General features: G+C 28.6%; 2 protein-coding genes across 2 annotated transcripts in view; one reads left to right on the top strand and one right to left on the bottom strand.

The window, feature by feature from the left end:
- The window catches only part of LOC113375218 (alpha-catulin), a 42353-nt gene extending 32131 nt beyond the window's left edge, over positions 1 to 10222 (top strand). The window contains exons 3-14 of the mRNA XM_026615162.1: positions 52 to 212; positions 557 to 766; positions 1756 to 1911; positions 2019 to 2150; positions 2557 to 2685; positions 3196 to 3438; positions 4249 to 4341; positions 5347 to 5532; positions 6093 to 6259; positions 6354 to 6507; positions 6659 to 6865; positions 10073 to 10222. Coding sequence (XP_026470947.1) covers positions 52 to 212; positions 557 to 766; positions 1756 to 1911; positions 2019 to 2150; positions 2557 to 2685; positions 3196 to 3438; positions 4249 to 4341; positions 5347 to 5532; positions 6093 to 6259; positions 6354 to 6507; positions 6659 to 6865; positions 10073 to 10222 — 1988 coding nt within the window. The remainder of the gene's footprint in view (positions 1 to 51; positions 213 to 556; positions 767 to 1755; positions 1912 to 2018; positions 2151 to 2556; positions 2686 to 3195; positions 3439 to 4248; positions 4342 to 5346; positions 5533 to 6092; positions 6260 to 6353; positions 6508 to 6658; positions 6866 to 10072) is intronic.
- LOC113375219 (small proline-rich protein 2H-like) overlaps positions 1 to 25241 on the bottom strand; it is a 74358-nt gene that overhangs the window by 39642 nt on the left and 9475 nt on the right. Inside the window, exons 3-4 of the mRNA XM_026615163.1 lie at positions 24808 to 24896; positions 21517 to 21627 (exon numbers count right to left, since the gene is read on the bottom strand). The gene's annotated coding sequence lies outside the window, so the exon portion shown is untranslated. The remainder of the gene's footprint in view (positions 1 to 21516; positions 21628 to 24807; positions 24897 to 25241) is intronic.

Raw genomic sequence — 25241 nt, 5'->3', positions numbered from 1 at the left:
CAATTTTTGAAATGTGTGATCAAAGTGATTTATCAAAATTCTCATTTTCAGGGGGCAGCATTGAACGTCTTTGTGAATTGGCTTCAAGTGACTCGTTGGGAGATCGAGGAGCCGTTGTTCGAGCTGCGAGGACGCTACTCTCATCGGTAACCAGGGTATTATTGCTTGCAGATATAGTGGTGGTCAAACAACTTTTATTGGCTAAGGATAAGGTAATGTATCATTAAGAGTACGAGATCGAAGCATCATTCTTAAAGATGCGAATTAAAAAAATAGTTCATTCATATCCATGCAGAATTATTACTGGCTAAAATTGAACTGCATATACACAGTTAGTGACATAATTATTAAATGCAAAAATACTGCATTTTGGCTCAGATTTTTATTTATATGTAGAACAGCAACGTTTGATCGAATAGAGCTAATTCCTAAAAAATATAAATGGATATCAAAATAATTGCTCACGAATCTTTTAGACGTCCTTTTAGTAATAAAAATATGAACTATGTACAACTGTAATTACAATATGCCAATATATATTTCATATTTTAATTAGGTGGCGCACAGTTTGGGACGATTGGAATCGGTAACCAATTTTACGGAGTTTGTAAAAGCGTTCTCGGTATTTGGTGGCGAAATGGTGGAATTGGCGCATTTGACCGGAGATCGACAAAACGATTTGAAAGATGAAAGACGTCGTGCTCAAATGGCGGCCGCCAGACAAGTATTAGAGAGATCTACCATGGTGCTTTTAACATCATCAAAAGTAAGTAGTATCATAGTATCAAAGGTATGAAAGATCAAAAAATCGAAAACATTGTTATAAAAAAGTATTTATTTCCACATCGTTATTAACTTTGATACAATAAGGACGCACTAGCAATTCTTTTTTAACTATAGATATTGTAGAGATTTAAAAACAAAAATTTCTTTGCTCACAGATTATTACTAATGCAACAAAAGCAGTTGTACCAAAGATTTAAACTTTTCGATTTGCTGTCGCAGCAACATCAGAAGTGATATTAAATTTTAGGTTTGAAATAACATAATTACTACAAATTGCATACATTATTAACTTTCCGTAGAATAGTTGTAGTAATGGGCCGAAAATCGAAAATGAATTTTTTTTCATTTTTCCACGTTTTGAAAATTTCTGAACATTTTGGCATAACATACAATTTTCTAACGTTTTGTGTGTCCGCTTTTTTTCGGTTACGTTTTCAAGCGTACGGATCAACCGATTTGAATGGTTCAAAAAACATTCGATTCCTATTGATACGGAGATGTGCTGATTAGTTTTTGGCAAAGGCAGGTCCAGCCGTTACGGAGATAAAGTGCAAAGAGTGCAGAAAATAGAAATCGAGTTTTTGAGAGAACGGAGCATCCGATTTGAATGATCTAAAAAACATTCAATTTGTAATAATTGGGAGAAGTCGTGATTAGTTTTTAGCAAAGGCAGACCCAGCCATTTTGAAGATACTGAGCTAAATGTACAAAAAATGACAGTTTTCAAAAGAAGTAAGCATTAATTTAATTGATTGAACAACAACTGTTTTATGAAAATAAAACTTCTTTCATTGTAAATTAATTTCTCTACATTTCCTCCGATTTGGTTTCACTCTTACAATTATTTTTTATGCTGCAATTGCATATAATTTCACTTTAGGCATAACTATTTGAGAATTGCTTTAGAATAGTTCTTGCTGTAAAATAGTATTTAATCTAATTGAGATAAATTTCATTATTATATTGCAGACATGTTTACGGCATCCAGACTGTTTGGCAGCTAGAGAAAACCGTGACACCGTCTTTTGTCAAATGAGACGAGCAATGGATCTTATACATTATGTGGTAAAGGATGGAGTACTAGAAGTTGCTCAAGAGAGGATGGTACTTAGATCAAATCCACAGGTCATTTTAGAAGTATTATTTGCTATGAAATTATTACTGTGCATACAATATGATAGAATTTGATTGAGCAATATGTATCATTTTTTTAAGTTCATATCTTTTTTCAGAATGAAGAGTGGGGAGGTGAGCATGCAACGGTATGCACAGCCTTAAGACATTTTTCTCAATTGGTGGAAATGTGTACAACGCAGTTGCCAGGCCCAAGTCCACGTGAGCAGCTAAACGCTGCTTTGGATTCGGTAAATATTTGTTTTTGATTGCCGATAGTAAATTGATTGCTGATAATGAAATAGTTGTAGATAGTGCTTTTGTCATCAAATCGGATCACTAAAAGACTTTAGCAGAACGATACACTAAGTGTTTACCAAAAATGTTAATTACGATGTTGTATATTCATTTGATTGTAATGGCTAAAGCGTATTGAAAATTATAGCAATATTGAAAACAGTAATCCTTAGCTATTTTATTTTAACCTCTCGTCTACCTAATTTCCAGTGCTACATAGTTTAGTATTTATTCACTTCAATATTATGATAACATTTTGTATTTTTTTCTACTATTTTTGTCACAAAATCATGTTACGAGATCTGTATCTATCTACAAACCATATATTCCTTATTATTAACAAAATGTAAATTCTTGCAGGTCGTAGAACGTACACAAGATTTTACAGATAGTGCATACACAAGCCACGAACATCGAGAAAATATACTTTTGCTCTGTGATAGAACTAAACTTGAGCTTATACAATTACTCAGAGTAGCTGTTAATATGGTAAACTGTTTAGAAATAAAGCACTACATGATTGGTCAATCTCTGAAAATAGATTTGCGATTTATTTAATTCGATTTAAGAAAAATCTAAAAACTTATACATATCAAAAATTAATAATATAAGCACCAATATAAGTTCACACAATGGCGATCATAAACCTTTTCAGTTTCTAATCACCTTGTTCTAAAATAAATGACACCAAAGTTATCAATTATGATGCTAATCAAATCAAAATCAAATAAAATTTTCATATCATACAAGTTTTCTATTGAAAACTTTGACAAATAATTTAGGCGAACAAGAACATTTAATTGTTTTTTTTTTCTAATCATCTATGTTATCAACGGCATTTTTTTTTTTTTGAATGATCTTAAATAAATCAGAAACAGAACAAAAATTAAAATCTACGTAAATCACGAAATTTATTCGTAACTATTGTATTATTTGTATATGCCTATTTTTTCTGTATAACATCTAATGCTATAAAATAACGAATTTAATGCTTTTTAGGAACAATATCAATTAGCATCGAACGACTTAGAGATTTCGGTGCAGGCGGTGATTCAGGCCGCCCGCGATCTGTCCCAACAACTGGCGCTGACAGCGCAAGAACAGGCACAAGATTTAGGACCCGTAACTAAAACGGCATTAGATTTAATATCTAGTTTACGAAATTTTGCTCTTGCTCAAGAACACGAACAATTGCAGAGTTGCGGAAATAAATTCCACGAATGCATAGATCACACACTAGAAGTAAGTATATCGAAGTAACAAATAATATTACTAGGAAAGTAGCCAAATATGGAATGGTGATACTATAATAAAATCTTCCAAAATAGTAACTAAACTAATTTTAAATTATATTTACCCCGTTATGCTACCCAAATATAGTAACTTACAAGTACAAGTAAATTACAAGTTTTTCCATTATGTAATAGTTATTGTTAGTTCTATTTTTTTTTTCAAATTATTATAAAGATGGTGTGAAGTACATTATGATCATATGTTGAAAAGAGATTAAATTTCAGAAATTCATTTCTGAAGTTGCAAAAATTAGAAAAACTGGCCAATTTGAGGAAAAAATATCCTTGATAATCTAATAACGTAATATGAACACTTTCATATTAATCATTAGAATTATTAATATCATTGGAATATGACTAGAATTAGCGTAGTCTTTAACGCACCATTCTCTATATTTTCTGCTCTCTTAAAAAACCGTAAAAAGCTGCATTGGACAAAAAATGTAAAAAATTTGAGACGAATTTATTGAAAACAAGTTTGGCAAAAACTTATAATCAATATTTGCTGCCCAATAATTGGTAATTAATAAATGAATCTTGGGTGTGAAGCAATTATTCCTTGGTTAGGACAGCCGTTTTATTATTTGATCGTTTTTTATTTATTAATTAAATTGGTCTTGAACTATAAGTTATATAATAACAGGGTTAAAACATTAAAACGTTAAATATTTTAGCAAAGTAAACAAAAAATATCGTTCTATATTTGGCTGCTTTCTTATGCCTAATTACCTGGATGTAATCTAACTAGTTTTAATTACAGATTTGCAAATTAATGCGTCATATCGCACTGTCAGAAACTTTGCAAGTTTCTGCAAAATTTACTGAAATTAATCTTAGGATTTATGGACCACAGGTAAATAATATAGAATTATTTTTATAAAATTATTATAAATAATTTTTAAGTAAAATCTAATTAAAAAATGAATAATAAATAAAAGTAAATATTAGTAATAAAATTTTAATTGTCACATCTATTATCTGGTACTAACTCTAACTACACCTCATACGAAAACTTTACGCTGGTTGTTACTCCGATCGATAATTATCTAACTTAGTTCTATTTTAAATATATCGGAAAATTATATTTTCATGAAATATTTAACTTATAACTATTTTCTTAGGAGTACGACTTAGGATTTTTACGACTTTGCTATCGGAAGATAAACGGCAATAATTGAAAATGTATAATAAAACTATTTTCTTACGTTGTTAGTTTTTTTTGGTTGTGAGCACTGTTAAGTTTACGAAACCTTAATATAATTTTTAGGTATACCTTATTTAATTGTTAATAATAATGTTGTTAATTGCTAATTTTAAGTTGGATTCAACAGTTTTTGTTATATAAGCTCTATAAATGCTTATACGTGAGTGGAGTAAAATGAATTAACTAAACCTTTAGCATGGCAAAAAGGTGTAAACAATAAAAAGTAGTAAATAAAAATAAATTAGGTAAAAACATGTAATTTTACAAGATATAAATTAAATAAATAAATATTCCAACCCTGCTGATGAAAATTTCTGACAAAATACCAGATCAAGGTGTAACTAATATTTCATAAAATCCCTTCAAAATTAGAAACGAGATATCGGATCTTTTTTGCCACTAGCGGTCTCATTTTATACTGCCTGTTGGGTAAGAAGGACCAGGTGATAAATTTTTGAAAAACAGCAAAAAAAACATGTTTTTACAATTATGAAATAGCTAAGAGTTTCAAGACTCGGTCAGTTTCTTGTTTGTTTGATATGTGTTATTTGTTGGGACATAATTGGTTTCACAATATAATTGTGAAAATCAAATTGGACCTTTGTGCCCCGTCCCACCTCATATATGTATATATATTTCTTATTATTATAACAGGTTGTCACAGCGTCTCGTGCTTTGGCGACACATCCGTCTTCGAAAATCGCAAAAGAAAATTTGGAAGTTTTTGCAGATATGTGGCAATGGTTGGCAAACGATGTAACAACATTAGCAAAAGAAGTTTTAGAATTAGCTCAAAGCAGACCCGATAAACAAGTGTATATGTCATTGCCCAGGCGCGGAGTGAGTTTTTTTTTAAATATAATTAAAATTAAGTTAATAAATGATCATGAAAAATAATATTTTTATGATAAACATGATAAATAACACAAATTTTAATAAAGTATGAACATAAATTTTATTAAAAAAAGAAAAATGTTTTAATTAATGCATACGAGCTGCCCGATTTCAAATGACTCATTCGGGATACTTGCATGATCCGAATTAAATCGGATCATTCGAGTTATTTGCTTGATCCGAATTTTTCCAATAATTTATATAACTCGCTTGCATGCGAGTTGCGAGCTATTCAACTTCTGAACAGATATTAACCCTTTCCACTCGCAAATTGCGAGATTAATAAGTATTTTGCCACCGGAACGACTACACACGAGTTGAAAGGGTTAATACTTAATTTTGATAATAAATATGTGTTTTGGAGATCATATATCAATTCAACAGTTTTAGAACATGAATTCAAATCAGATTTTTTTCTGATTCGAACCAGGAAATTTTCGAGCCGTTTGTTAATTCTAATGTATAATTCTAAACTAAACTAATGTTTATGATTTACATATACGCAGAAACATGGAACAACGACGAAACCTCTAAAAGCATCGCGGTTAGACCAGGAAGAACAGGCTAAAATTGCTAAATCAGGTCTCGAAATGAAACTTCTAACAAATGAAATGGATGCAGAAACAAATAAATGGAATCATGCCGTTGATGACAACAACGATATCATAAAAAGGTAATGGTGATTCAGAAACAATTCAAGAACATGATATTCATATTATTATTTATCTAAACATTTTATAATACAAAATTATATTTCAATTTTACAGAACAAAAAATATGTCGGCGATGGCATTTTCAATGTATCAATTTACTAAAGGAGAGGGTGTTCTCAGAACCACTCAAGATCTATTCACCCAAGCCGAATATTTTGCAGAAGAAGCAAATCGATTGTACAAAGTTGTTCGTCAATTTTCATATCAGGTTCGGTATTATGCTGCACTATAATATTTATAGATGATTTCTAAATTTTGGCTTCATGTTTCAAAAGACTAAAGATTGCTATTATTTGTAATTTTTATCATATTTATAATAATTAAATCTTTCTATTAGCTAAATTTCCTATGTTTTACAGGTTCCGATAGGGTCGCAAAAGAAGGAGCTGTTGGAGCATTTAGACAAGGTGCCCACCTACGTTCAGGCTTTGCAATTTACTGTAAAAGACCCGACTGTTGGAAAAGCGGCAACATTTGTTAAAGTTGATAATGTAATACAGGAAACAAAAAATCTTATGAATGTGATATCCAAAGTGGTGACAACTTGCTTTGAATGCGCTACTAAGGTATTTATAATGATTTACATTATAATTTCAATTAAAAACAAGAATAAGAATAGGTAATCAAAAAATTATCAATGGAAAGGAAGATCTATCAGAATATCTTTTTTTTTCAAAAATGCTACTTAGTTAGTTACTATTTAGTTGTTAGTGAAAATATGTATGAAGAAACGTTTGTGTCGTAAACATTATATTCAATCATAAATTAACATTTTTTGACTATGTGACTAATTACAAATGCCTAAATGAAATAACTTAGCCTTGGAAATCCATAGAGATTTACGTTGAAAGAACATTATCCTCTTCGAGTGTTACTTCTGAGTTTTTTATCTCTAATTATATGTAATGGAAACAAATGGAAATAATTGTTACATCAATTATTAATTGCAAGTTGTGTGGCGACATTACAAGTTATATGCACAAAATTCAATAATTGGGAATGCAGCAGCAGAGTTATTCGCAAAACTTTGATTCATGTTAGAACGTTCGGTGTGTAAAATTTTATATGCCATGTAAATCTGAAAATATAATTTTAATCAATGGCAATATTGACACAATTATCTAGAAATCATATGATGTATACTTTCATTGAAGTATTTGTATATTAACTACGGATTTTGATTAGAACATTTCAAATTTAATTAATCGACAGCAAATTGAAACAGCGCCGTATTTATGACCAAAATCTAGATATTTTTTTGTTAATTTAGTCTACTCAGAATATGAATTCCAATATTAAATTTTCAACGCGTGTATTTTTGGTAGTTATTTCCAAGTATTACACAAAAAGTTTATTATAGTTGGAGAACATGCTTATCTCTATTTTTCAAGTATTTTGTCCTGTTTCGCACATGATTTCAAATTACCTTTGGATCGAATCGAAACCAACGTTTGCGGCTGTCTTATCATTTTAGCATATATTAGAAACAATTGGCGTATGCACGTGTGTTTGATGGTAAATTGTATGTATGTTCATAAACAATTATTCACTATGTTTTGAAGAGGATGGATCAACAAATCTGATTGTCTGTCTGAAACAATCTGACGATTCAATTCAATTTGAATGAAACGTTTGATTCAAACCAAAGAATCTTCTGAATTATACCTTCGTTTTTTTATATTATTATTAACAACGTATTGCGCATTATTACTGGAATTATCAATGTATTAAAACTACAAATAGTATCACTTGGCGATGCCAGAACGTGTGGAATTGTCGTGGCCGCCTCCTAGATTAGCATCGTCAATGTCTCAACCGGCGTCGGCGCGGGTTTATGGCACTTTTTGGTAAAGAAACAAGCTGGCAGCGAAAACTGACTTCGACGGAAAAAACTTTCCAATTGCATCTTAAGCTTGAAAAGCTACCAACTAGGTATTCGACAAGTTTTCAGTCTTGAGCTTCGAGCATGATATTAACTCAACTAACGTGCGTGTTGTAAAATTCATTAACAAAGAAAATGAATCAAGAACTCAAAATGTGAATGTAGATTTTTCTTCAAGATATAATTGTCGGTCCTCATTCAAGCATTTTTTAAAGATACGTCTTGAATATTGAAAATATTAACCAAGGTCGAAAATGATGATAACTAACAATTATTTGATAATGATTTTATTTTTTGATAATGGCACGATAATGGTTTTATTTTTGCTCAAATTAATAAGATTAATACTAGTGTTTGCAAGTGACTAGCATTTCTCATGCAGAACTACACTGTGTTGAAGTACATATTACTAATTAACTGTGTTAACAATTTTGTTTTTCATTATTACAGTTATACCTTCCAATACGTACCTAATTCGTTACGAGAGAAACATCGTTATACAGAAAATTCGCTATGCAAAACGCGTTTTTCCATACAATACATGAAAATAAAATTAATTCGTTCTTTAGTTTGAAATATATTTTTTTCTTTTTTTTTATTGTTTCAACAGCAATCAGAACTCTTACTTTACATGTTTGATAAGCTGTTCGTTGAAGACTTATGACCTAACGCATTTTTATGAGAGGTATACCATTCTCTTACATAGTTTATATTAGCTCTTACGTCTAATAGCTATCATATGATTGAATGATGCAACTATGTTCACGAAGGACGATTTCCACTTGAAATTATATTGTGATCTATAACCCCAAGTGAAAATTTGACATCAAAGTTGCCTCATGTCGGGCTACGTCGGTAGCGGGAATCGAACCAGCGAACCCGGGATTAGTTGAAGCTAGCCCACGTTCTAACTGATATCGCCACCGCTGGCCAGTTTGAAATATGATCGAAGAAATAAGATTCTTTTACATATAATTAAGACCAAAAAAATACTAAAAAAATATTTACGAAATAAATTGTTATCAGAATTGTGCTGCTGCCTTTTTTACTCTTTTAGCTTCGGAATTTTCAAAGAAACTGTCGACAGTTGTTTCTTTTACTTTCTTATTTAAAACCTACCGCAACTGATAGGAAATCTTATCATTGTACTTTCTGATCTCTTAAGCTTCAGTCATGTTTGAAAAGTAAACATTTATGAATTCTTGCACTTCTTTCTATTTGACCAAAAAGTCCTTTATTGACTTTATACACTAGAAATCAGCTGACTGGTCTTTTCTTCCTCGATTTTTGATCATGCACTTTCTAAAATTTCTCGAAGCCTTTGGGTCCATGCGAATTACAACATAACGAGATGATGTGAGAGTTTTTTTCTAGCAAGAATACTTCCACAGCGAGGGCGAAAATTCCACTCTTTAAACTAATTGGGCAACGTATTTTTGACTAAAAATGACAACGGTTCATACATTATGCGAAGCAAAGTCTGTTGTCTGGAACAATCGCGTCCGAAATAAAAAGTTTTTATGCGCAGCGTCCATTGTGCGAGGTATCACTGCATTATGTGCGAGTATCACTTTTGGTGCGGCAGAAAATGATTTTAATTATTTTAGCATTGCCTAAAATTTTAAAGTGTTTAGGCGTTAGATTTAAGCGAGAAGCTAATGCCTTTCATTACTAATTTTTAGTTAAATCAAATTGAAGTATGTACTTAGTTCTATTTTAAAAATATTCATGCCTAAACATGCTTATGCACTAATATCAAAAATCATGTCACCTATATTGTAACAAATACTTATATTACACGTTTAAATAAATGTTTTCAATATCAAATACACATTTTGAGAGTTAATTTAATAAAATTCGACGTTGTTCATATGTCATGTATGTATTTCAGTACAAGTTGGACTTCAGCGGGCTCGCTTCGTCGGCGAATCGTCCAGCAGGCGGCGGATTGGGCGCACGTGACGGTGAAGACGGCGGAACAGTGGGGGGCACAGAAGCCGGCAAGACGGGCACTTCGGGCGGGACGGACGCGTCCATGTGACAGTACGGGATGTCCCGCCATCGTGGCGGGAAAGGAGACGCGCGGAGAACCAGGGTTTCGTTTTTGTTGTTCTAAACGACATTCCAATGATAACGTGCAAGTAACATTGATTAAAACGCTATAAAGACGTTGATTAGATGTTATACGTTGAAACGCGTTGTATATGCTTGGGTTTGTTTATATAATTAAATTAGTATAGGTTTTGTACAATAGGTTCATTCTAACTTCTTATGATTCCGTTTGATAAACAATACCAGCTTGTGCGAACGGCAATGTATGTTTGTTACAAATATTGCTCTAACAATAAGAGTATTACTTAGTCTTAGCTTTATTTATTAGTATAATAACAATAAAAAAACTAGCAATAAATTTTGCTTCATTATTATTTTAATATTTATGTTTAAACTTATAATTAGATATGTACGCTTATTTATTTCATATAACTAGCATAATTATTGTTTTTAATGAAAGAGCAATAGCAGTTTATTGATATAAGAATCAATCATATGTATAATTTAAATAGCAAATGAAACAATTTTAGCGCACAGTCAGTCAGTCCTCCAAAATAATATTTGCATTAACTTCTGTAGAAAATACTATACAGTAAAGCATTTGTAAATGTGTAACAAAAAGTAAGGATGTGGATAATTTTGCTTATTTTAAATGAGGATAATTGTAAATAATATCAATAGAGTGGTCAAGAAACACTAAATTATATATGGAGGTCTGCGCGTTTGCCTTCAGTCTAGCTGATAGACCGTTTGTGATGATTCACATAACATTCACGAATCTTGCGATGACATACATTTTATCGATTGGACTATCATGCTAGTTTAACAAAATCGAGTATATGTTATACCGTAGGATATTGAATAAATTCAATGATATAAAAGTAAATATTTCACCAATACACGATTGTATATATAAAGCTATTTTGATAGTAAACGTTGATAATCGATTAAAATGCTGGGGACTGATACCTCAACTAATAATTATCGAAACCAACATTAATAATAATGAAAATTAGTTTTTGTAACATACGGCAACAAACAATTAGTAATAAAAATCATCGTTTTTATCCGTAAGTGTTTATATCGTTAATATAAGACGCATGTAAAGAGTATTTATTTGATATATTAAATTTGCTAATAAATCTGTTTATTATTCAATAGTCGATAAAAAGCTGTTATAAAAATAGATGTAAATTGGTCTTACATGGAAGATTAATTCCTTACTACTAAAATTACCGATATATGACAGGTATTCAATTACTGCCATAATAAATTATAAAAGAAAAATCATTCAAGTTAAAGCGTCATCACGCGTTCGTTAAATTATTCGGTAGGTTTACTGGTAAGAAGCATATCAAGCTTGCGTACAATAAAGTCAATCAAATAATACTATTTTAGCTATCAATAGTTTCTGATACTTTGTTTGAAGCAAAACACAGATTTCAGGATAAAAATCACAAATAAATACATAATCAAAATATAAAAAAAATGTTATATGCTGGCCCAACCAAATCCGAATATAGTTAGACAATGAGCTCAATAGTATTATGAATCACAAATTGAGTAAATAACCAATTATAAATTTATATCTTGCAAAAATTGAGTTGATTTTATCCCTTTGCACACAGAAAATAGATTTTTTTCGGAAGTTTCAGCTTTATACATTTCCAATTATAGAATTCTGTTTTGATTATTTAACATTACAGGTAATACATAAATTATTTGTATCTTTAAGTCCAAATACGAAATATTACAAAAACGAATATAAATCAACTGTTCGATGCAGCATTCACCAATTATGCAACTAAGCTTACACATGAAATACTTAATCAAGGTTTCTTTTTTCAAATCCATGTACTTTTTACTTCATTTTTTTCGAAATATTATAAGCCTTTTCACATAACATTTTAAGGAGTTTGTTTTTAACCATCAACGCCGTGCAATTACGGCTTGTAGTTATAGGTTTTATTAAAAATAAGTTGCGATTAATAAAACTACCGCATTTTCACAATTGAGATCTCATCCGCCTCTTTATCCCAACGAAATACAATGTCAAAAAGTATGCAGAAAACTAAAGCTTTAATATTCTCTACAAATAGCATGTTACATACCAGTTACATAAATACGAAACGCAATATAGAAATAGTATGTAAAATTTAACAGCTCAAAATTATCGTTGAAGTTTCTAAATGTCATATACATTTCATGATAATACACTAATTTGGATTATAATAATACGCATATATTTCACGATAAATGATTGACATGAGAAAAAAACCTCATTAGGATTAGGAATCCGAGGAATTTATTTGCGTTTACACAATAGTACTAAATATGATTCAACCACTTGATTTTGAAAACTACTTTGATAACCATACACATATTAAAAAAGCCATCGAAATTTCCATATTGTAATTTAATAAATATCTAATTTATTGATCAATTATCAATATAACAAGTTTATGTAAAATACCTACCAAGTATAGAGAGATCTTTTTAATGGGCCGATTCTCCCGCCCACCAGACCAATGTTATGACAAGGCCATGTTACGCTCCAACTTTCATACATTATGCTACTGAATACTGTTAAAATGTCATGTATTTGCTGTGCATTCAGGCGTTTTATACATAAACTGCAACGTCACTTGTATGTTATAAAATTGGGTCAGAAAGACCCTGTTATCTAAGATCGTTTTTTGACGTTTGTGCGGTTTCTAGACTGCACAGCAACCACATGGCTTTTGTCAATATTTAGTATGGAAAGTTCTTTATAAAACATAGCCTTGCCATAACATTGTTCTATTAATATCTGGTTGAGAGTACTGAAGTATCAAAATGTACTAATATAAATATTTCAGAATAAACCTAAATTTTTCTACACTTGCAAAGCATTAGGCAAAACTGTTTATTGTTTTTAAAAATTAATACCAATTGTAAGTAATTATTTTGGCTCATGAACACCATAAGTACCAGTAGTATAAACATTTTACTTATGTAGTGAAAGATTATAAAGTCATTTTGTATAAAATTGTCAAACATTAAGTACAATATTGTTGTAAAGATTTAACGTACATTCTTTATATGTAGTACCTCAATATTTAGAAATTAAATTTAAAATTATTTCATTTTATTTTCGGCATAGTGAATAGGCTGCATATATATATATATATATATATATATATATATATATATATATATATATATATATTACAAAACTATAGTTATATTATAAATTATAGTTGCGAGAAGTTTTGATAATTTTAACAGTCAAGTTCCAAAATATCATGTTAATATATTATATGCACGTATATTTTTTCATTGAAGTTCACGTTTACAACTAGATCATGTTGTTTAGTTTTTTGCCGTCAGTAGGACAAGCTTTTTTACCCACTATTTTAAGTACCCACATAACTAGTATTTTGCAGTTTAAATCAGCTTCTGATATTTTAAAAATGGGTCAATAAAATTAGGGTATATCATTATTATTATTATTATATGTTGACGTATATTAGATGCAATAAATAAAAATAGTGTTGCAATAGTATGTTATACGTAGTATAAAACAATATTTTTTATAAACAAAGATAGAATAATTTTTTTTAGAAGTTATTTTTCTACGACTTACTGTTAGTAAACATAGTCTTGAAGACAATATTTTAATTTTAACTGAAGTTCCAATATATACACCAAATCAAATATAACACCGTATTTGTTAAAAAAAATAAGAGTCACATAATATTATAGTACGATCTTTTTAAATGAATAAATATAATCGATTGTGAATTTCGTCGGGCAAATTAAAATTGATTTTTTAACAAGTTTTTATAATTTGATAAAATATAGAAGGCCTCTCTATTATATTCATGCAGTATTTTTAATCCGCATTGTCAAAAAAGTATTCATATTAAATTTTATTTATAATTTTACAACTATATCAGACGTATTACTTGCGCCTAATATCATACGGAAAAACGTAATCCGCACTTTGGAATAATATGTGTTGATATTATAGTTAATAAATTAATTAACAATGTAAATTATCGTAATACTTATTCAAAATTATTAACAATATTAATAAAACAATTCAAAATGTCAATAGCGCTCTGAAATTTAAAACTTTCAAGTTTACATTTTATTATATATATTTTATTTCCATTAAAATGCTCTACTCCTAACAACAACCCATAATAATTAAATACTCAAATTAAATAAGCATATTGTCAAAATTATACTTATAATTAGCTTATAATTTTTAATATCCTGGTCATAAATGAATTCAATATAAACACAGTGTAACTGGCATTTTGCCTTAAGCTAAGTTGCCTGAACTTCCCGATATATGAAAATAATCGAGTTTAACAATAATAATTGAAATCTAACAAATAATTTTTCGGCTTCATAATTTTCAAAAAAAAATTGTTCTCAACTGTTAATTCCGAAAGTCGAAGACTTTTCATTTAATAGTCAAAACCAACAAGAATCGCATGCTACCAAATAGTTTCTAATTAGCAATTTTTTTTAAATTTTTTACAAAAATTTACAATTTTTAAAATTTTATTAGCATTTTTACTCTTAGCTATATTTATCTGTGTTAAATAATTGTATATTATAATTATAAAGAAATTCTTAATTATAAAGAAATTCTTTGGTCAATTGAAAAGTAACCTTTCAAATAGCTTTGGAATTTTTAAAATAGTGAAAAAAAAACAGATAAATACAAACAAGTGACTTGACAGATCTTTACCTTCTAAATTGATTTCTTGCTTATAATTTTTTTCAATGAGAATAGTTTTCAAATTTTCGAAATCAATTCAGGATTTTTGCAAAAACGTTGAATTTCTAATTGCAAAGCAACGGCTCGACCGATAATTATGTAAAACTGACCAAAGCAAGTTACAAATTATCAAACAACTTATAAATTTTTAAAATCGATGCACCCGTTTTTTATGAAACGTCGGCGAAATTAACGTTTTCATGCACATAATAACATATAAAAGATACACTGGGTTACAGCTATGTTGTCAGAAGCCTTAAATGATTTCTGTTACGCATGTAAAAATAAGTGAAAAAATATTTGGACTATTTAAAAATCGTAATGTTTAATAAGCTATATTTTCCCTAAAATAAAATAAAATTTGCGTTCTATAGTGTAAAATAATAAATATGCGGCTACAATTCGTTTGCAAAAGCTCAGTGCAAAAATATGCGGCAGTGTCGCCTCTAAAAGCTCAGGCGCTTTATTTGTTACGATTAGTACCTGAAGATTTATGTTATTCTCTGAATAGTTTATTAAAACTTGATTTTAGACAATGAATTGATGAAAGCATATACAAAAACTATTAGTAATATAAACGGTATTAGTCAGAAAAAATGCTAATGTATTTTTGACAAATTCAACTTATTGAATTCTACTAGCATGTAGAAATATTTTCATATCAAAAACATCATTGGAACATAATTTCATAGTACTGAAGTATTAATTTTGAAATGCATGCAAGAAACACAGATAATCGCAAGATATTATATATGATTTCAGTATGAAAGCATAAAAAGTGGTAATTAAAAGTATTTGAAAGTATCTATACAATTTGTTATAAGGATATACATCAACATAAATAATGCATCTCTAAAGAGACAATCAGATTTGACTTTGTTAAGAATGCATGAATTCAATGGCTTTCCAGTAAGTTCCAAGATCAATACCTCTATAAATTTTTACGATGTTGTAGTATTTGTAATAAAATCAATAATTAGTATTAAGCATATTAGATGCAATATTTGTAAATTCTTATATACAATCATTAATTAAGTTTTTGCCATGATCGTGAGTTCGAAGAAAAATTAACTAACTTTTAGTATTACGAATGACATAAATCAGTAATATACTCATTGCTTCTCATGTAAAATATTCAACATTCGTTTTTAAGGTTATAATATGTATTTAATTCAGAATTAATGAATAAAACTTATGGCTTTTGCTATGAGCAAAACTTGATTGGCGTTCTTCCCAATATTCGAAAACTTCAAGAAATCCTATTTTTTTATATGTTTATTATAAATTATGTCTGTATATTTCAAACTATACTTAGTTTCATCTTCAGTGCAAAACACTTAAAAAGTGATAACCATTATAACGAAAATAATTTAACATACAGCTCATAGAATTTAATAATAATTAGTAAACCCTATTACTTTGAAATCTTTTTTATTATACTTTTGAACCATTGCTGTACCAAAAGATATGAAAGTGAATTTAATTCTACAAAATTTAAAAAAAATATTTCTTATAATTGGACAAGCATACATACAGTGAATCATCAAATTACATAGACAATTGTATTTTAAAAACCATGAAAATAATAATTTTAAATAATATCCAAATATATTATTTTAGTATTTTAATATATAACGAGCTTATCAATAATGGCAAGCATTATTTTTCATTTTAACAAATTCTTTGATCACTTACTGAAGACGAAACTGAAATTTTTTGATCACATACACACGAATGACAACAAACGTATAAAAATGTGAAAATTAAAAAGAATTTCGTTTACTGGGTATTAACATTGGTAAATAAATATCGTAAATATTAATACCTGGTATGTATACATGATACATACATTCATGCATACTATTATATATACTTGGGTATATATAATTGTAGACTATAACCAATTTCATTTAGGAAGACATGATTCATTAATCCAAAAGTCTCTAAATTATGTTATGTTCGCAAATTCAGAATATTTATTATAAAACCAAATGCATTTTTATTCACTCTGAAACTGTTTTCTATGCATGCTTTATAACCATATTTTATCTATTCATGTTCGCATTTACTGATACTTATGCATAAGTTTCATATTTTGTTACAAATTAACTTGTATATTAAATTCCATTTATATGTAATATGATGATATGATGTTCGAATAAAATACGCTAATTATTACTATCAGTGTCTTTTTGATAGTGAAAAAAACTTACTCTGTTGTAAAAATTAAGATTAGGTAATTTGATAACTTTCTGTTGCGATATAACTAACAAATATCAATATCTCTAATATTCAATTTTTTGTATATTGGAAGAGAACAGCAGAATCTTGAAACTACTGAATAATTTTTTATTGGAATTTATCATATTGGGTGTTGAATTGAAAAGTTTATCAATTAATTCAAGAATAATAAAAAACAGATTAAAAAATTAAAAAATATTTTTGTATCTAACAAATGCAATAAAAATTAAATTATTCAAAACATTTTAAAATGCAGTATAGGGCTACGCACAGACTCGTGTGGACGAGGTTGTGAGTTTAAACCCCGCTCTGGACAACCTGACATCGTGCAGCAGCAACGTCCATTTTCAATTGAAAATATATTTCGAAAATAAGTTTCCGATTGAAAATATTCTATTTTGGGCACTTCAGTGTGAAATGAAAATGAGAAACTTCTCACACTATTCTTCCCAGAATCGAGTTGGAGTTTAATTCAGCCAACGGACCTGTGCCCTAAGGCAGTACTAGCCATTATATACAATATCAAATAGACCAATATATATATATATATATATATATATATATATATATATATATATATATATATGCGGTTTTTTTGAAGTATCATTACATACTAATATATGTACTGTAAGGGGTATGCACCCATAAATAATTAAATAATATATAAACCACTATAACGGTCAGAATACAAACAACGCAGTTTGTAATATGTAGATTACTCATACATACAACAATGTAAGCGCAATATCCTGACCAAGCCCAGCACGTGTTGTTGATAAAAATCTTTTCCAAACAACAAAATTTGCATAAAGCATTGGCTCATCTAATATGTTGCACTCTACAATGATATTGAACAAGTCATAAAATATTGTTATCTAGGAATGCAAAGTCACCCTGAAGGCGAGCTCATAAAAGGCTTGCATTGACGCATTCGCCAGCTTAGTGGTAATTTAGTTTTCTATAAAATATGAGTTCAGATTTCAGTCTTCAGTCAGATCAATATAAGCTCAGCCGTACTTTATTTATCAATGGAGTCGTATTTTATTTAATCATATTCAGTCGTATTCAAGTTCAGTTATTTAAGTTAGTTGTTTGCAAAGTGTAGGAGAAGTGATGAAATAAACAAATATATCAAAGATCTTCGCCTGTTTAACTGATCGGCCTCCACAGATTTGGTAACAGCTATGTTAGCAGCAGAAAGAACTTACAAATTGTTGGTATCATCGGTGGGACCTTCTACATATTTTGAGGTGTCATTGGTGGTTCCTACAGTACATATATGAAATTTACATACAGTATGAATATGGATCAAAATGAACCGCCGTTACCAAAAAATACTAAAGCAGAAATATGGCAGTTCAATTCATAAATGCTTAATATCATGTTTTGCAAAAAGTAAAGAACACAATTTCAACCAGATTTGAGGAGCAGAATGTCATCTTTCATATTTTTAACCCTGTGGTTTCGAACTATCAAGAGCGTAAGGTAAAAACAACTTTTCGTAAAAAACATCTCCATTGCCTATAACAACTCCAATCAAATAAAAGTCTGTTAAACTAGACGTTCGAACACACTTTTCCTAACTAAATATTATTAAATCTTAAAAAAGCACACAAATATTTTATAATAATCCGTTCGAAATAATTTCGTTGGTTAATTACGAATTTAGATTTTTTATTTTTGTAAGCGCCCGGCGCAATGTTTATTAAAAAAGTCAATTAAAAAACCAATACACACGGACACTTTATTATCCCGAAGGACCAGATATAATTAATTATCACAAAGGCTATATCAGACCTGAAATAATAAAGAACTGAATGGAAGATAATAACTAGTTCAGAAATTGTTTGTAGAAATGTAATGGTTTTAATTTTAGTAAGTTGTATTAGATGCAAATGGGTCAAGGTATACGTACAGACTGAGGATGAATTTCTTAAAAACTATCTTAGTACTTAGAGTAAATTTATTTTATTACATCTAGGTAGAAAAGCTAGATGTATCATTTGTGAGGCTCGAACAATTTTTGTTAGAAATTGGAAAGTTTTAACAATTTTCGTTATTACTAAACTAATTTTATTTACAATGGTGAATACATTGAAGTATCCTTCGTTTGTACATAATGTACATGTGAATAAAGAATATATGAGAAACAACGAATGAAAGAAAATTGCATTCGCAAAGCAAAATGTATACTTTTATTATATTCGATATCAATCGAAAGATTCCATTATCGTTTTATCCTTATTGTAGCAGTAAACCTTCTTCACAAAGGTAATATACACATATACACCGGTACGCAGATTTCGTTGTCCCTATATATATTTGTGAACTTTGTGTGAATTAACGACTATAAATGAATGTATATATATATATATATATATATATATATATATATATATATATATTATAGTGAAGTTGCATACATGCATTTTTAAGTACCAGTTTTGCAGTCAATGCTTCGCTAACGACTGAACTGGACGATCAAAATAAAGTAACATTGACCATGACGAAATTATTGGTGAATATTCATAATACTATAATTACTATCTAAGTTCAAGTTAATTTGAGATAATTAACAGAAATTTACCAAACAGTCTGTATATTCATTCTGTTATATTATAATATTTTAATTTTAATAAGTATTCAGCCGTTATTATGATTTTTATTATCATTCAAAAACGTACGTTACTTGCAGATTAAAGTGGTGCTCGGAATATGGTGTATACAATGTGCATCAACGATGACTATTAATGAAAAAAGGGAATTATACAGAACGAGGTAATAAAGTATCTTTTTAGTAAAAATTATACTCATTTTTATTTCGTATGATTGTGATTCATAATATTTATACTCAACATTTTATATTTATATACTGTCTTTATATAAATGTATTAGTGTCTAGAAACCTTGACATCAAATACATATATATATATATATATATATATATATATATATATATATAATTCTCGTATCATGACTCTCATTGCAATGCTCCTCCAAAACGGTTAGACCGATTGTTATGAAATTTTATAATCGCCATTAATATAACTGAGAATTTGCCAACATCTATTTTGAAACAATTCTATTTGTTGTGTCTTTAAGTGGGAAGGGTTGGTCATCCTTAAGATTTATTTTTTTTAGTTTTTGAACTTTTAATAATTGATTCAGAAACAGATACAGCCCTAAATTTTCACCTTTTACCACTAACCCCTAATTCATAAAAGTCATAGTAATCAAATAATTTTTCATCTCAAGTGCAGTCTGACGAATTTTATTTATTTTTGACGTAATTTTAAAAAATTAAGAAAAAGCATAAATTTTTCTTAAATGAAAAATTAATTTTTATCAAGGGCTGGTGAAGGAGTGATGTGGTGGGCGACATAAGAATAGAAGGCTAGTGATCGAAGATTGAAAAGATCACACGATTTATTGCAATTTATTGAAAAACTTTATACAAATCTAAATTTATACGGTCTTACGAAAAATTCCTATTTCATAACAGTCAGTTTAACAATCTAATTATTTTTATATAGCCCAATAACTGATCAATCATCATCTTTTTTGTGAACGTCTTTCATTGAATTTTGATCAAGATTTTTCAGGGATTATTGAAAAGCTGAAATTTATCTACTCTATTCGGTAAGGTCATTATCGAATAAACTAAATCATCAAATTATCGATCGATTCTTGCATAATCTGATTTGCTGGGTTATCCTATTGTACAAATATTTTCCTATGTGCACGCACAGTACATAGTTTATGACAGGCTTATATATTACAACTTGAAGATTAAAAAAGTGTGAGGAAACTAAGTACCATACAAATCTATCGCAAAGCTGTAAATTTTTGAGTTTTTGAAATCTTACTCGATTCACTAGACATGCCGCATCATAATCATAAAACAAAAATGGAAGTTTGGTTTTCACTTCTTAATTCAAAAATTAATAAATTAATTAATAATATATAAAAAACCTTGAATATCCAAATGTATCAATTTAATTTAAATGAAATCAATTTCAGATTAGACAATGACTAGTAATATGTTCTAGGAATATTTATATAAGACATGCGCGTTACAGTAGGTAAAGCATCTATTCAATTTCTTCTTTTGCTTCTTTTACTTATATATCACCACTTCTTCATTCACAATCAGGTAATTATTTTTCATACTAAGAAATATTTTTTAATGCTAAACAACATTTGCCGGTCAAGCTAGTATATATATATACACATATAATTATATGTGTATGTAATTTAAAATTTCGTACCTGTGACATCTATATGAATCTCATTGTCAGTTTCTCATAGGTCCGTAAATTCTAATTTAATACAGGCAGCTATGTTCGACCTAGCAATGTAATAGGTGAATGTTCCTGAAACTAAAAATAAAAATGTTATTAAACTAAATATATTAAACATGTTATATTTATAACATATGTAATATTATATACTATAAATCAAATTAATTCAACAAAGTGGAAAGCGCGAATTAGCTACATAAACTTTCTAAAAAATTAAAAAAATAAATTTCTGAAAATCTTGTAAAATCAATTTTTATGGAGAGAACAAAAAACTATTATTTTGAAAATAATGTAACGCAAATAATAAAAGTCTTTTAATAATTTACGGAGATATTTAGAGACAAATTAAATAATGAACTAAATTTGAGAACTAAATTTGTGTGATAGTGCAAATCCGTAGATTGTGAAAAATTTAATTCTTACTTTTAATCACTAAGAATTGTTTGTTTACTATCGATTTTGTATAAAAATATATTAACTAATTTTTTTTTATTAAATCATTTAAATCGAATAAAAAAAACATTCATAAATATCATATATAAAAATGGAGCTCTCGATGGATTTTTGGCGTTGTAGCACTCTTTTTTTGCAAATCATATTTTCTGAAAGATCTCATTTGTATAATTATATACTCATTGGTATTTATAAAACATTTTCTAGGTTATATTATTTTTTTATTTATGTTATTTAAATTCAGAATCTAAGTTTGGTATCAATCAAAGGGACATTTTGTCGAATAACATTTTCCCAGTTATAACTTCGTAGAATTTATCGAAGAATAGATAGTAATGTATTAAGGTCCGGGGTTAAAAAGGTCCACCTGCGATGTGTCAAAAACCAGTAAAGTTGAGCATTGTTTAACAACAATATTTGAAAGTAGAGGAAAAAACATGTATAACCAGCTATAACCCTGATTTGAAAACTTTGCTATCGGGAGATAAACGGTAATCTTTGAAAATCCATAATAAAAGTATTTTCTTTCGTTGGTAGTTTTTTAGCTTTAGTTAAAAATGTAATTATTTTGTAAAATACCTTTAAAAATACAATAAGACATTAAACCTGTTTGTCACCTGGCCGTTCCAAGTTAACTTATTTTTGAAAGATATTAAAAAAGCCCATTTCTACAATTATTAAGTAGCTGGCAGTTTCACTAAACGTAGTCAGATAATAGTTCGTTTGAAATGTGTTATTTGTTGTGATATAATTGGTTTGGTTTCCATAGTATAGTTTATATTTGCTCAAAGTCAAATTGGACCTTTGTGCCTCGTCCTGGTCTACACATATACTTTTTATTAAATATACTTTAATACACCGAATGTTATTTGAAACTTTTCAAAAAGCAGGTCAAAGAAGAAATGCTTAATTTTCTATCTCTCTTCGCAGTAATTTGAAAATTTTGTATAAGCTTATTAGTATTATTTACAATTATACACAAAATTCTGAATCCAAAAAAATCTGAAAAATTTGAAACGTAATCAATAAGTCGAAAGACCAAAAAACACTTGGATTGAATTATACCATGTTTTCTATAGAAAGTGTATAAAACTTCCAGTTTGATTGTATTGACAAAATATAGATTAACTAATGGGGTTTATTATTTTTATAATACCTCATTGTATATAGCATTCAAACAACACATCCTTATACACTAAATGTATTTATTTTTTTGATTCTCTAGATATTGTTTAGAATATACCTTACGTATCAACGTTTGCCGGGTCAGCTAGTATATATATATATATATATATATATATAGACATATATATATATATATATATATATATATATATATATAGACATACTTCCACACTCATTTTTAAACTATCTCAAATGACACACTACGAAAGTTTGCACAGTGCTACATTACATTCACACATCAATATGTGTGTTGTCATATGAGTATTTGATACATTTTATGTTGATACAAATACATTCATATGCAATATAATTTTCATTCTCATCCACTAACATATTACTAATTCTTTCAAACCAAATATAAATAAAATACATAAAGTATTTGCCCATAAACAGGTGGCAAATTATTAGAACAAATCCTTTAAGAAACATAGTAAAGTTGGAAATAATATTTTTCAGCACTACATACACAAACAAATCATCGAGGGATGAAGTGGGATACTGGGACAGCAAATCTAGTGGGTTGATGGTTTTTGGTAGATATAAGTATGTGACGCCCTCCGGAGCCATATCAACCGTTTACTACTATGCAGATGTGAATGGATATCGAGCCAAGACCATTCACAAATCAATTAATGAAAACGACGCTACCTTTGATATTAATGATGAAGTTGGACCACTGGCTGGCCTTCCTGGACTAGAAGGAGGCGAAATTGAGAAAAACGGTTTTGAAAATGAAATAATACCACCCGAAGTATTGAAGTCTCTGCTTGGATAAAATGTCTATACATGTGCATTTTTTACATAAATCTTTTATATAAATATATGGTATATTATTTTTAATGTCAATTGTTGTAATCACTACCAAGTAATTACTGCATATATATAAATGAGTGTGTGTGCATGTGTGTATGTGTTTATATTTAGGTTTATTGATATTGATGTTAAAATACAAGTTGAAATAGATCGATAGATAATCTACTCGAGTATGTGCCAGATCAATAAGTAAAGATAAATTTAATAATAAAATGATAATTCACATTCATATCCTTGTTCACAAAAATCATCAATAAAAACTTCTCATTTGAATGCAGTTTTTATGACCTACAATTTTTTTTGCGTATTTTTCACACTGAATGTAAATAAATTTAGTGCCCTAAATGTTTGGAAGCCTATTAAATTGTTATACAATTAGAAACATAATTTAGTTTTCTTTATATTATATGGATTGACGCGTGAATACAGTAATTACCGTAGTTGGCATAAAGGTAATTTTTGAAACTGTATATATATATATATATATATATATGTATATATATTGATATATATATATATATATATATATTATATATAAACTGTATATATATATATATAATATATATATACAGTTTCAAAAATTACCTTTATGCCAACTACGGTAATTACTATATTGATAAAATCCATCATTAAACATTGTGTTGCGCCCTTGTGTTATGCAAACAACTAGTATTATAATATAGAAATAATGCTGATGTACTGTAAATACAAAATACTAACAATTTACAACAATGACATATGTGCTATTTTTTTTTTAACTATTTGAACAACAATATAAACAAAAATTTCAAAAGTAAAATCTCATACCTCGTTCAAAGCATCCTGCGGTAACAAATAACTATCTCTTAAATTGGATTTGATTATATATTCAAATATCTCTGGATAATCCATCGTTTCTGAAAAAAAAATAGTTTTATATGAATATTTTACATACTATAGTTTCAATACAAACCAATTAATCATATTTTATTTTTAATTGTTCTATTTTTTAAATAAAGATCTTCTAATCATTTAGGCATTCCATAGGAAAAATTGATTACTGTTTGCGCGTGCTGAAAACGAATAGTAACACGTTTTCAGAAAAACGGATTAGAAAATTTGAATAATGCAAGAAAAATTTGGTACTCACTAAGGACAAAAAAATTTCGTTCTTGGAAAAATACGCAATATCAAAGGTATATAGCAAAGATTATAAAATGTGGAAGATAAAGTGCAAAAATTTAAAATTTGTATATAAAAAT

Source organism: Ctenocephalides felis, unplaced genomic scaffold, assembly GCF_003426905.1.
Source record: "Ctenocephalides felis isolate EL2017-DRISC unplaced genomic scaffold, ASM342690v1 CF-g0.4_SCAFFOLD_01886, whole genome shotgun sequence".
In the NCBI taxonomy this organism is placed as follows: Eukaryota; Metazoa; Arthropoda; class Insecta; order Siphonaptera; family Pulicidae; genus Ctenocephalides; species Ctenocephalides felis.
This window is presented reverse-complemented; position numbering and strand designations above follow the sequence as displayed.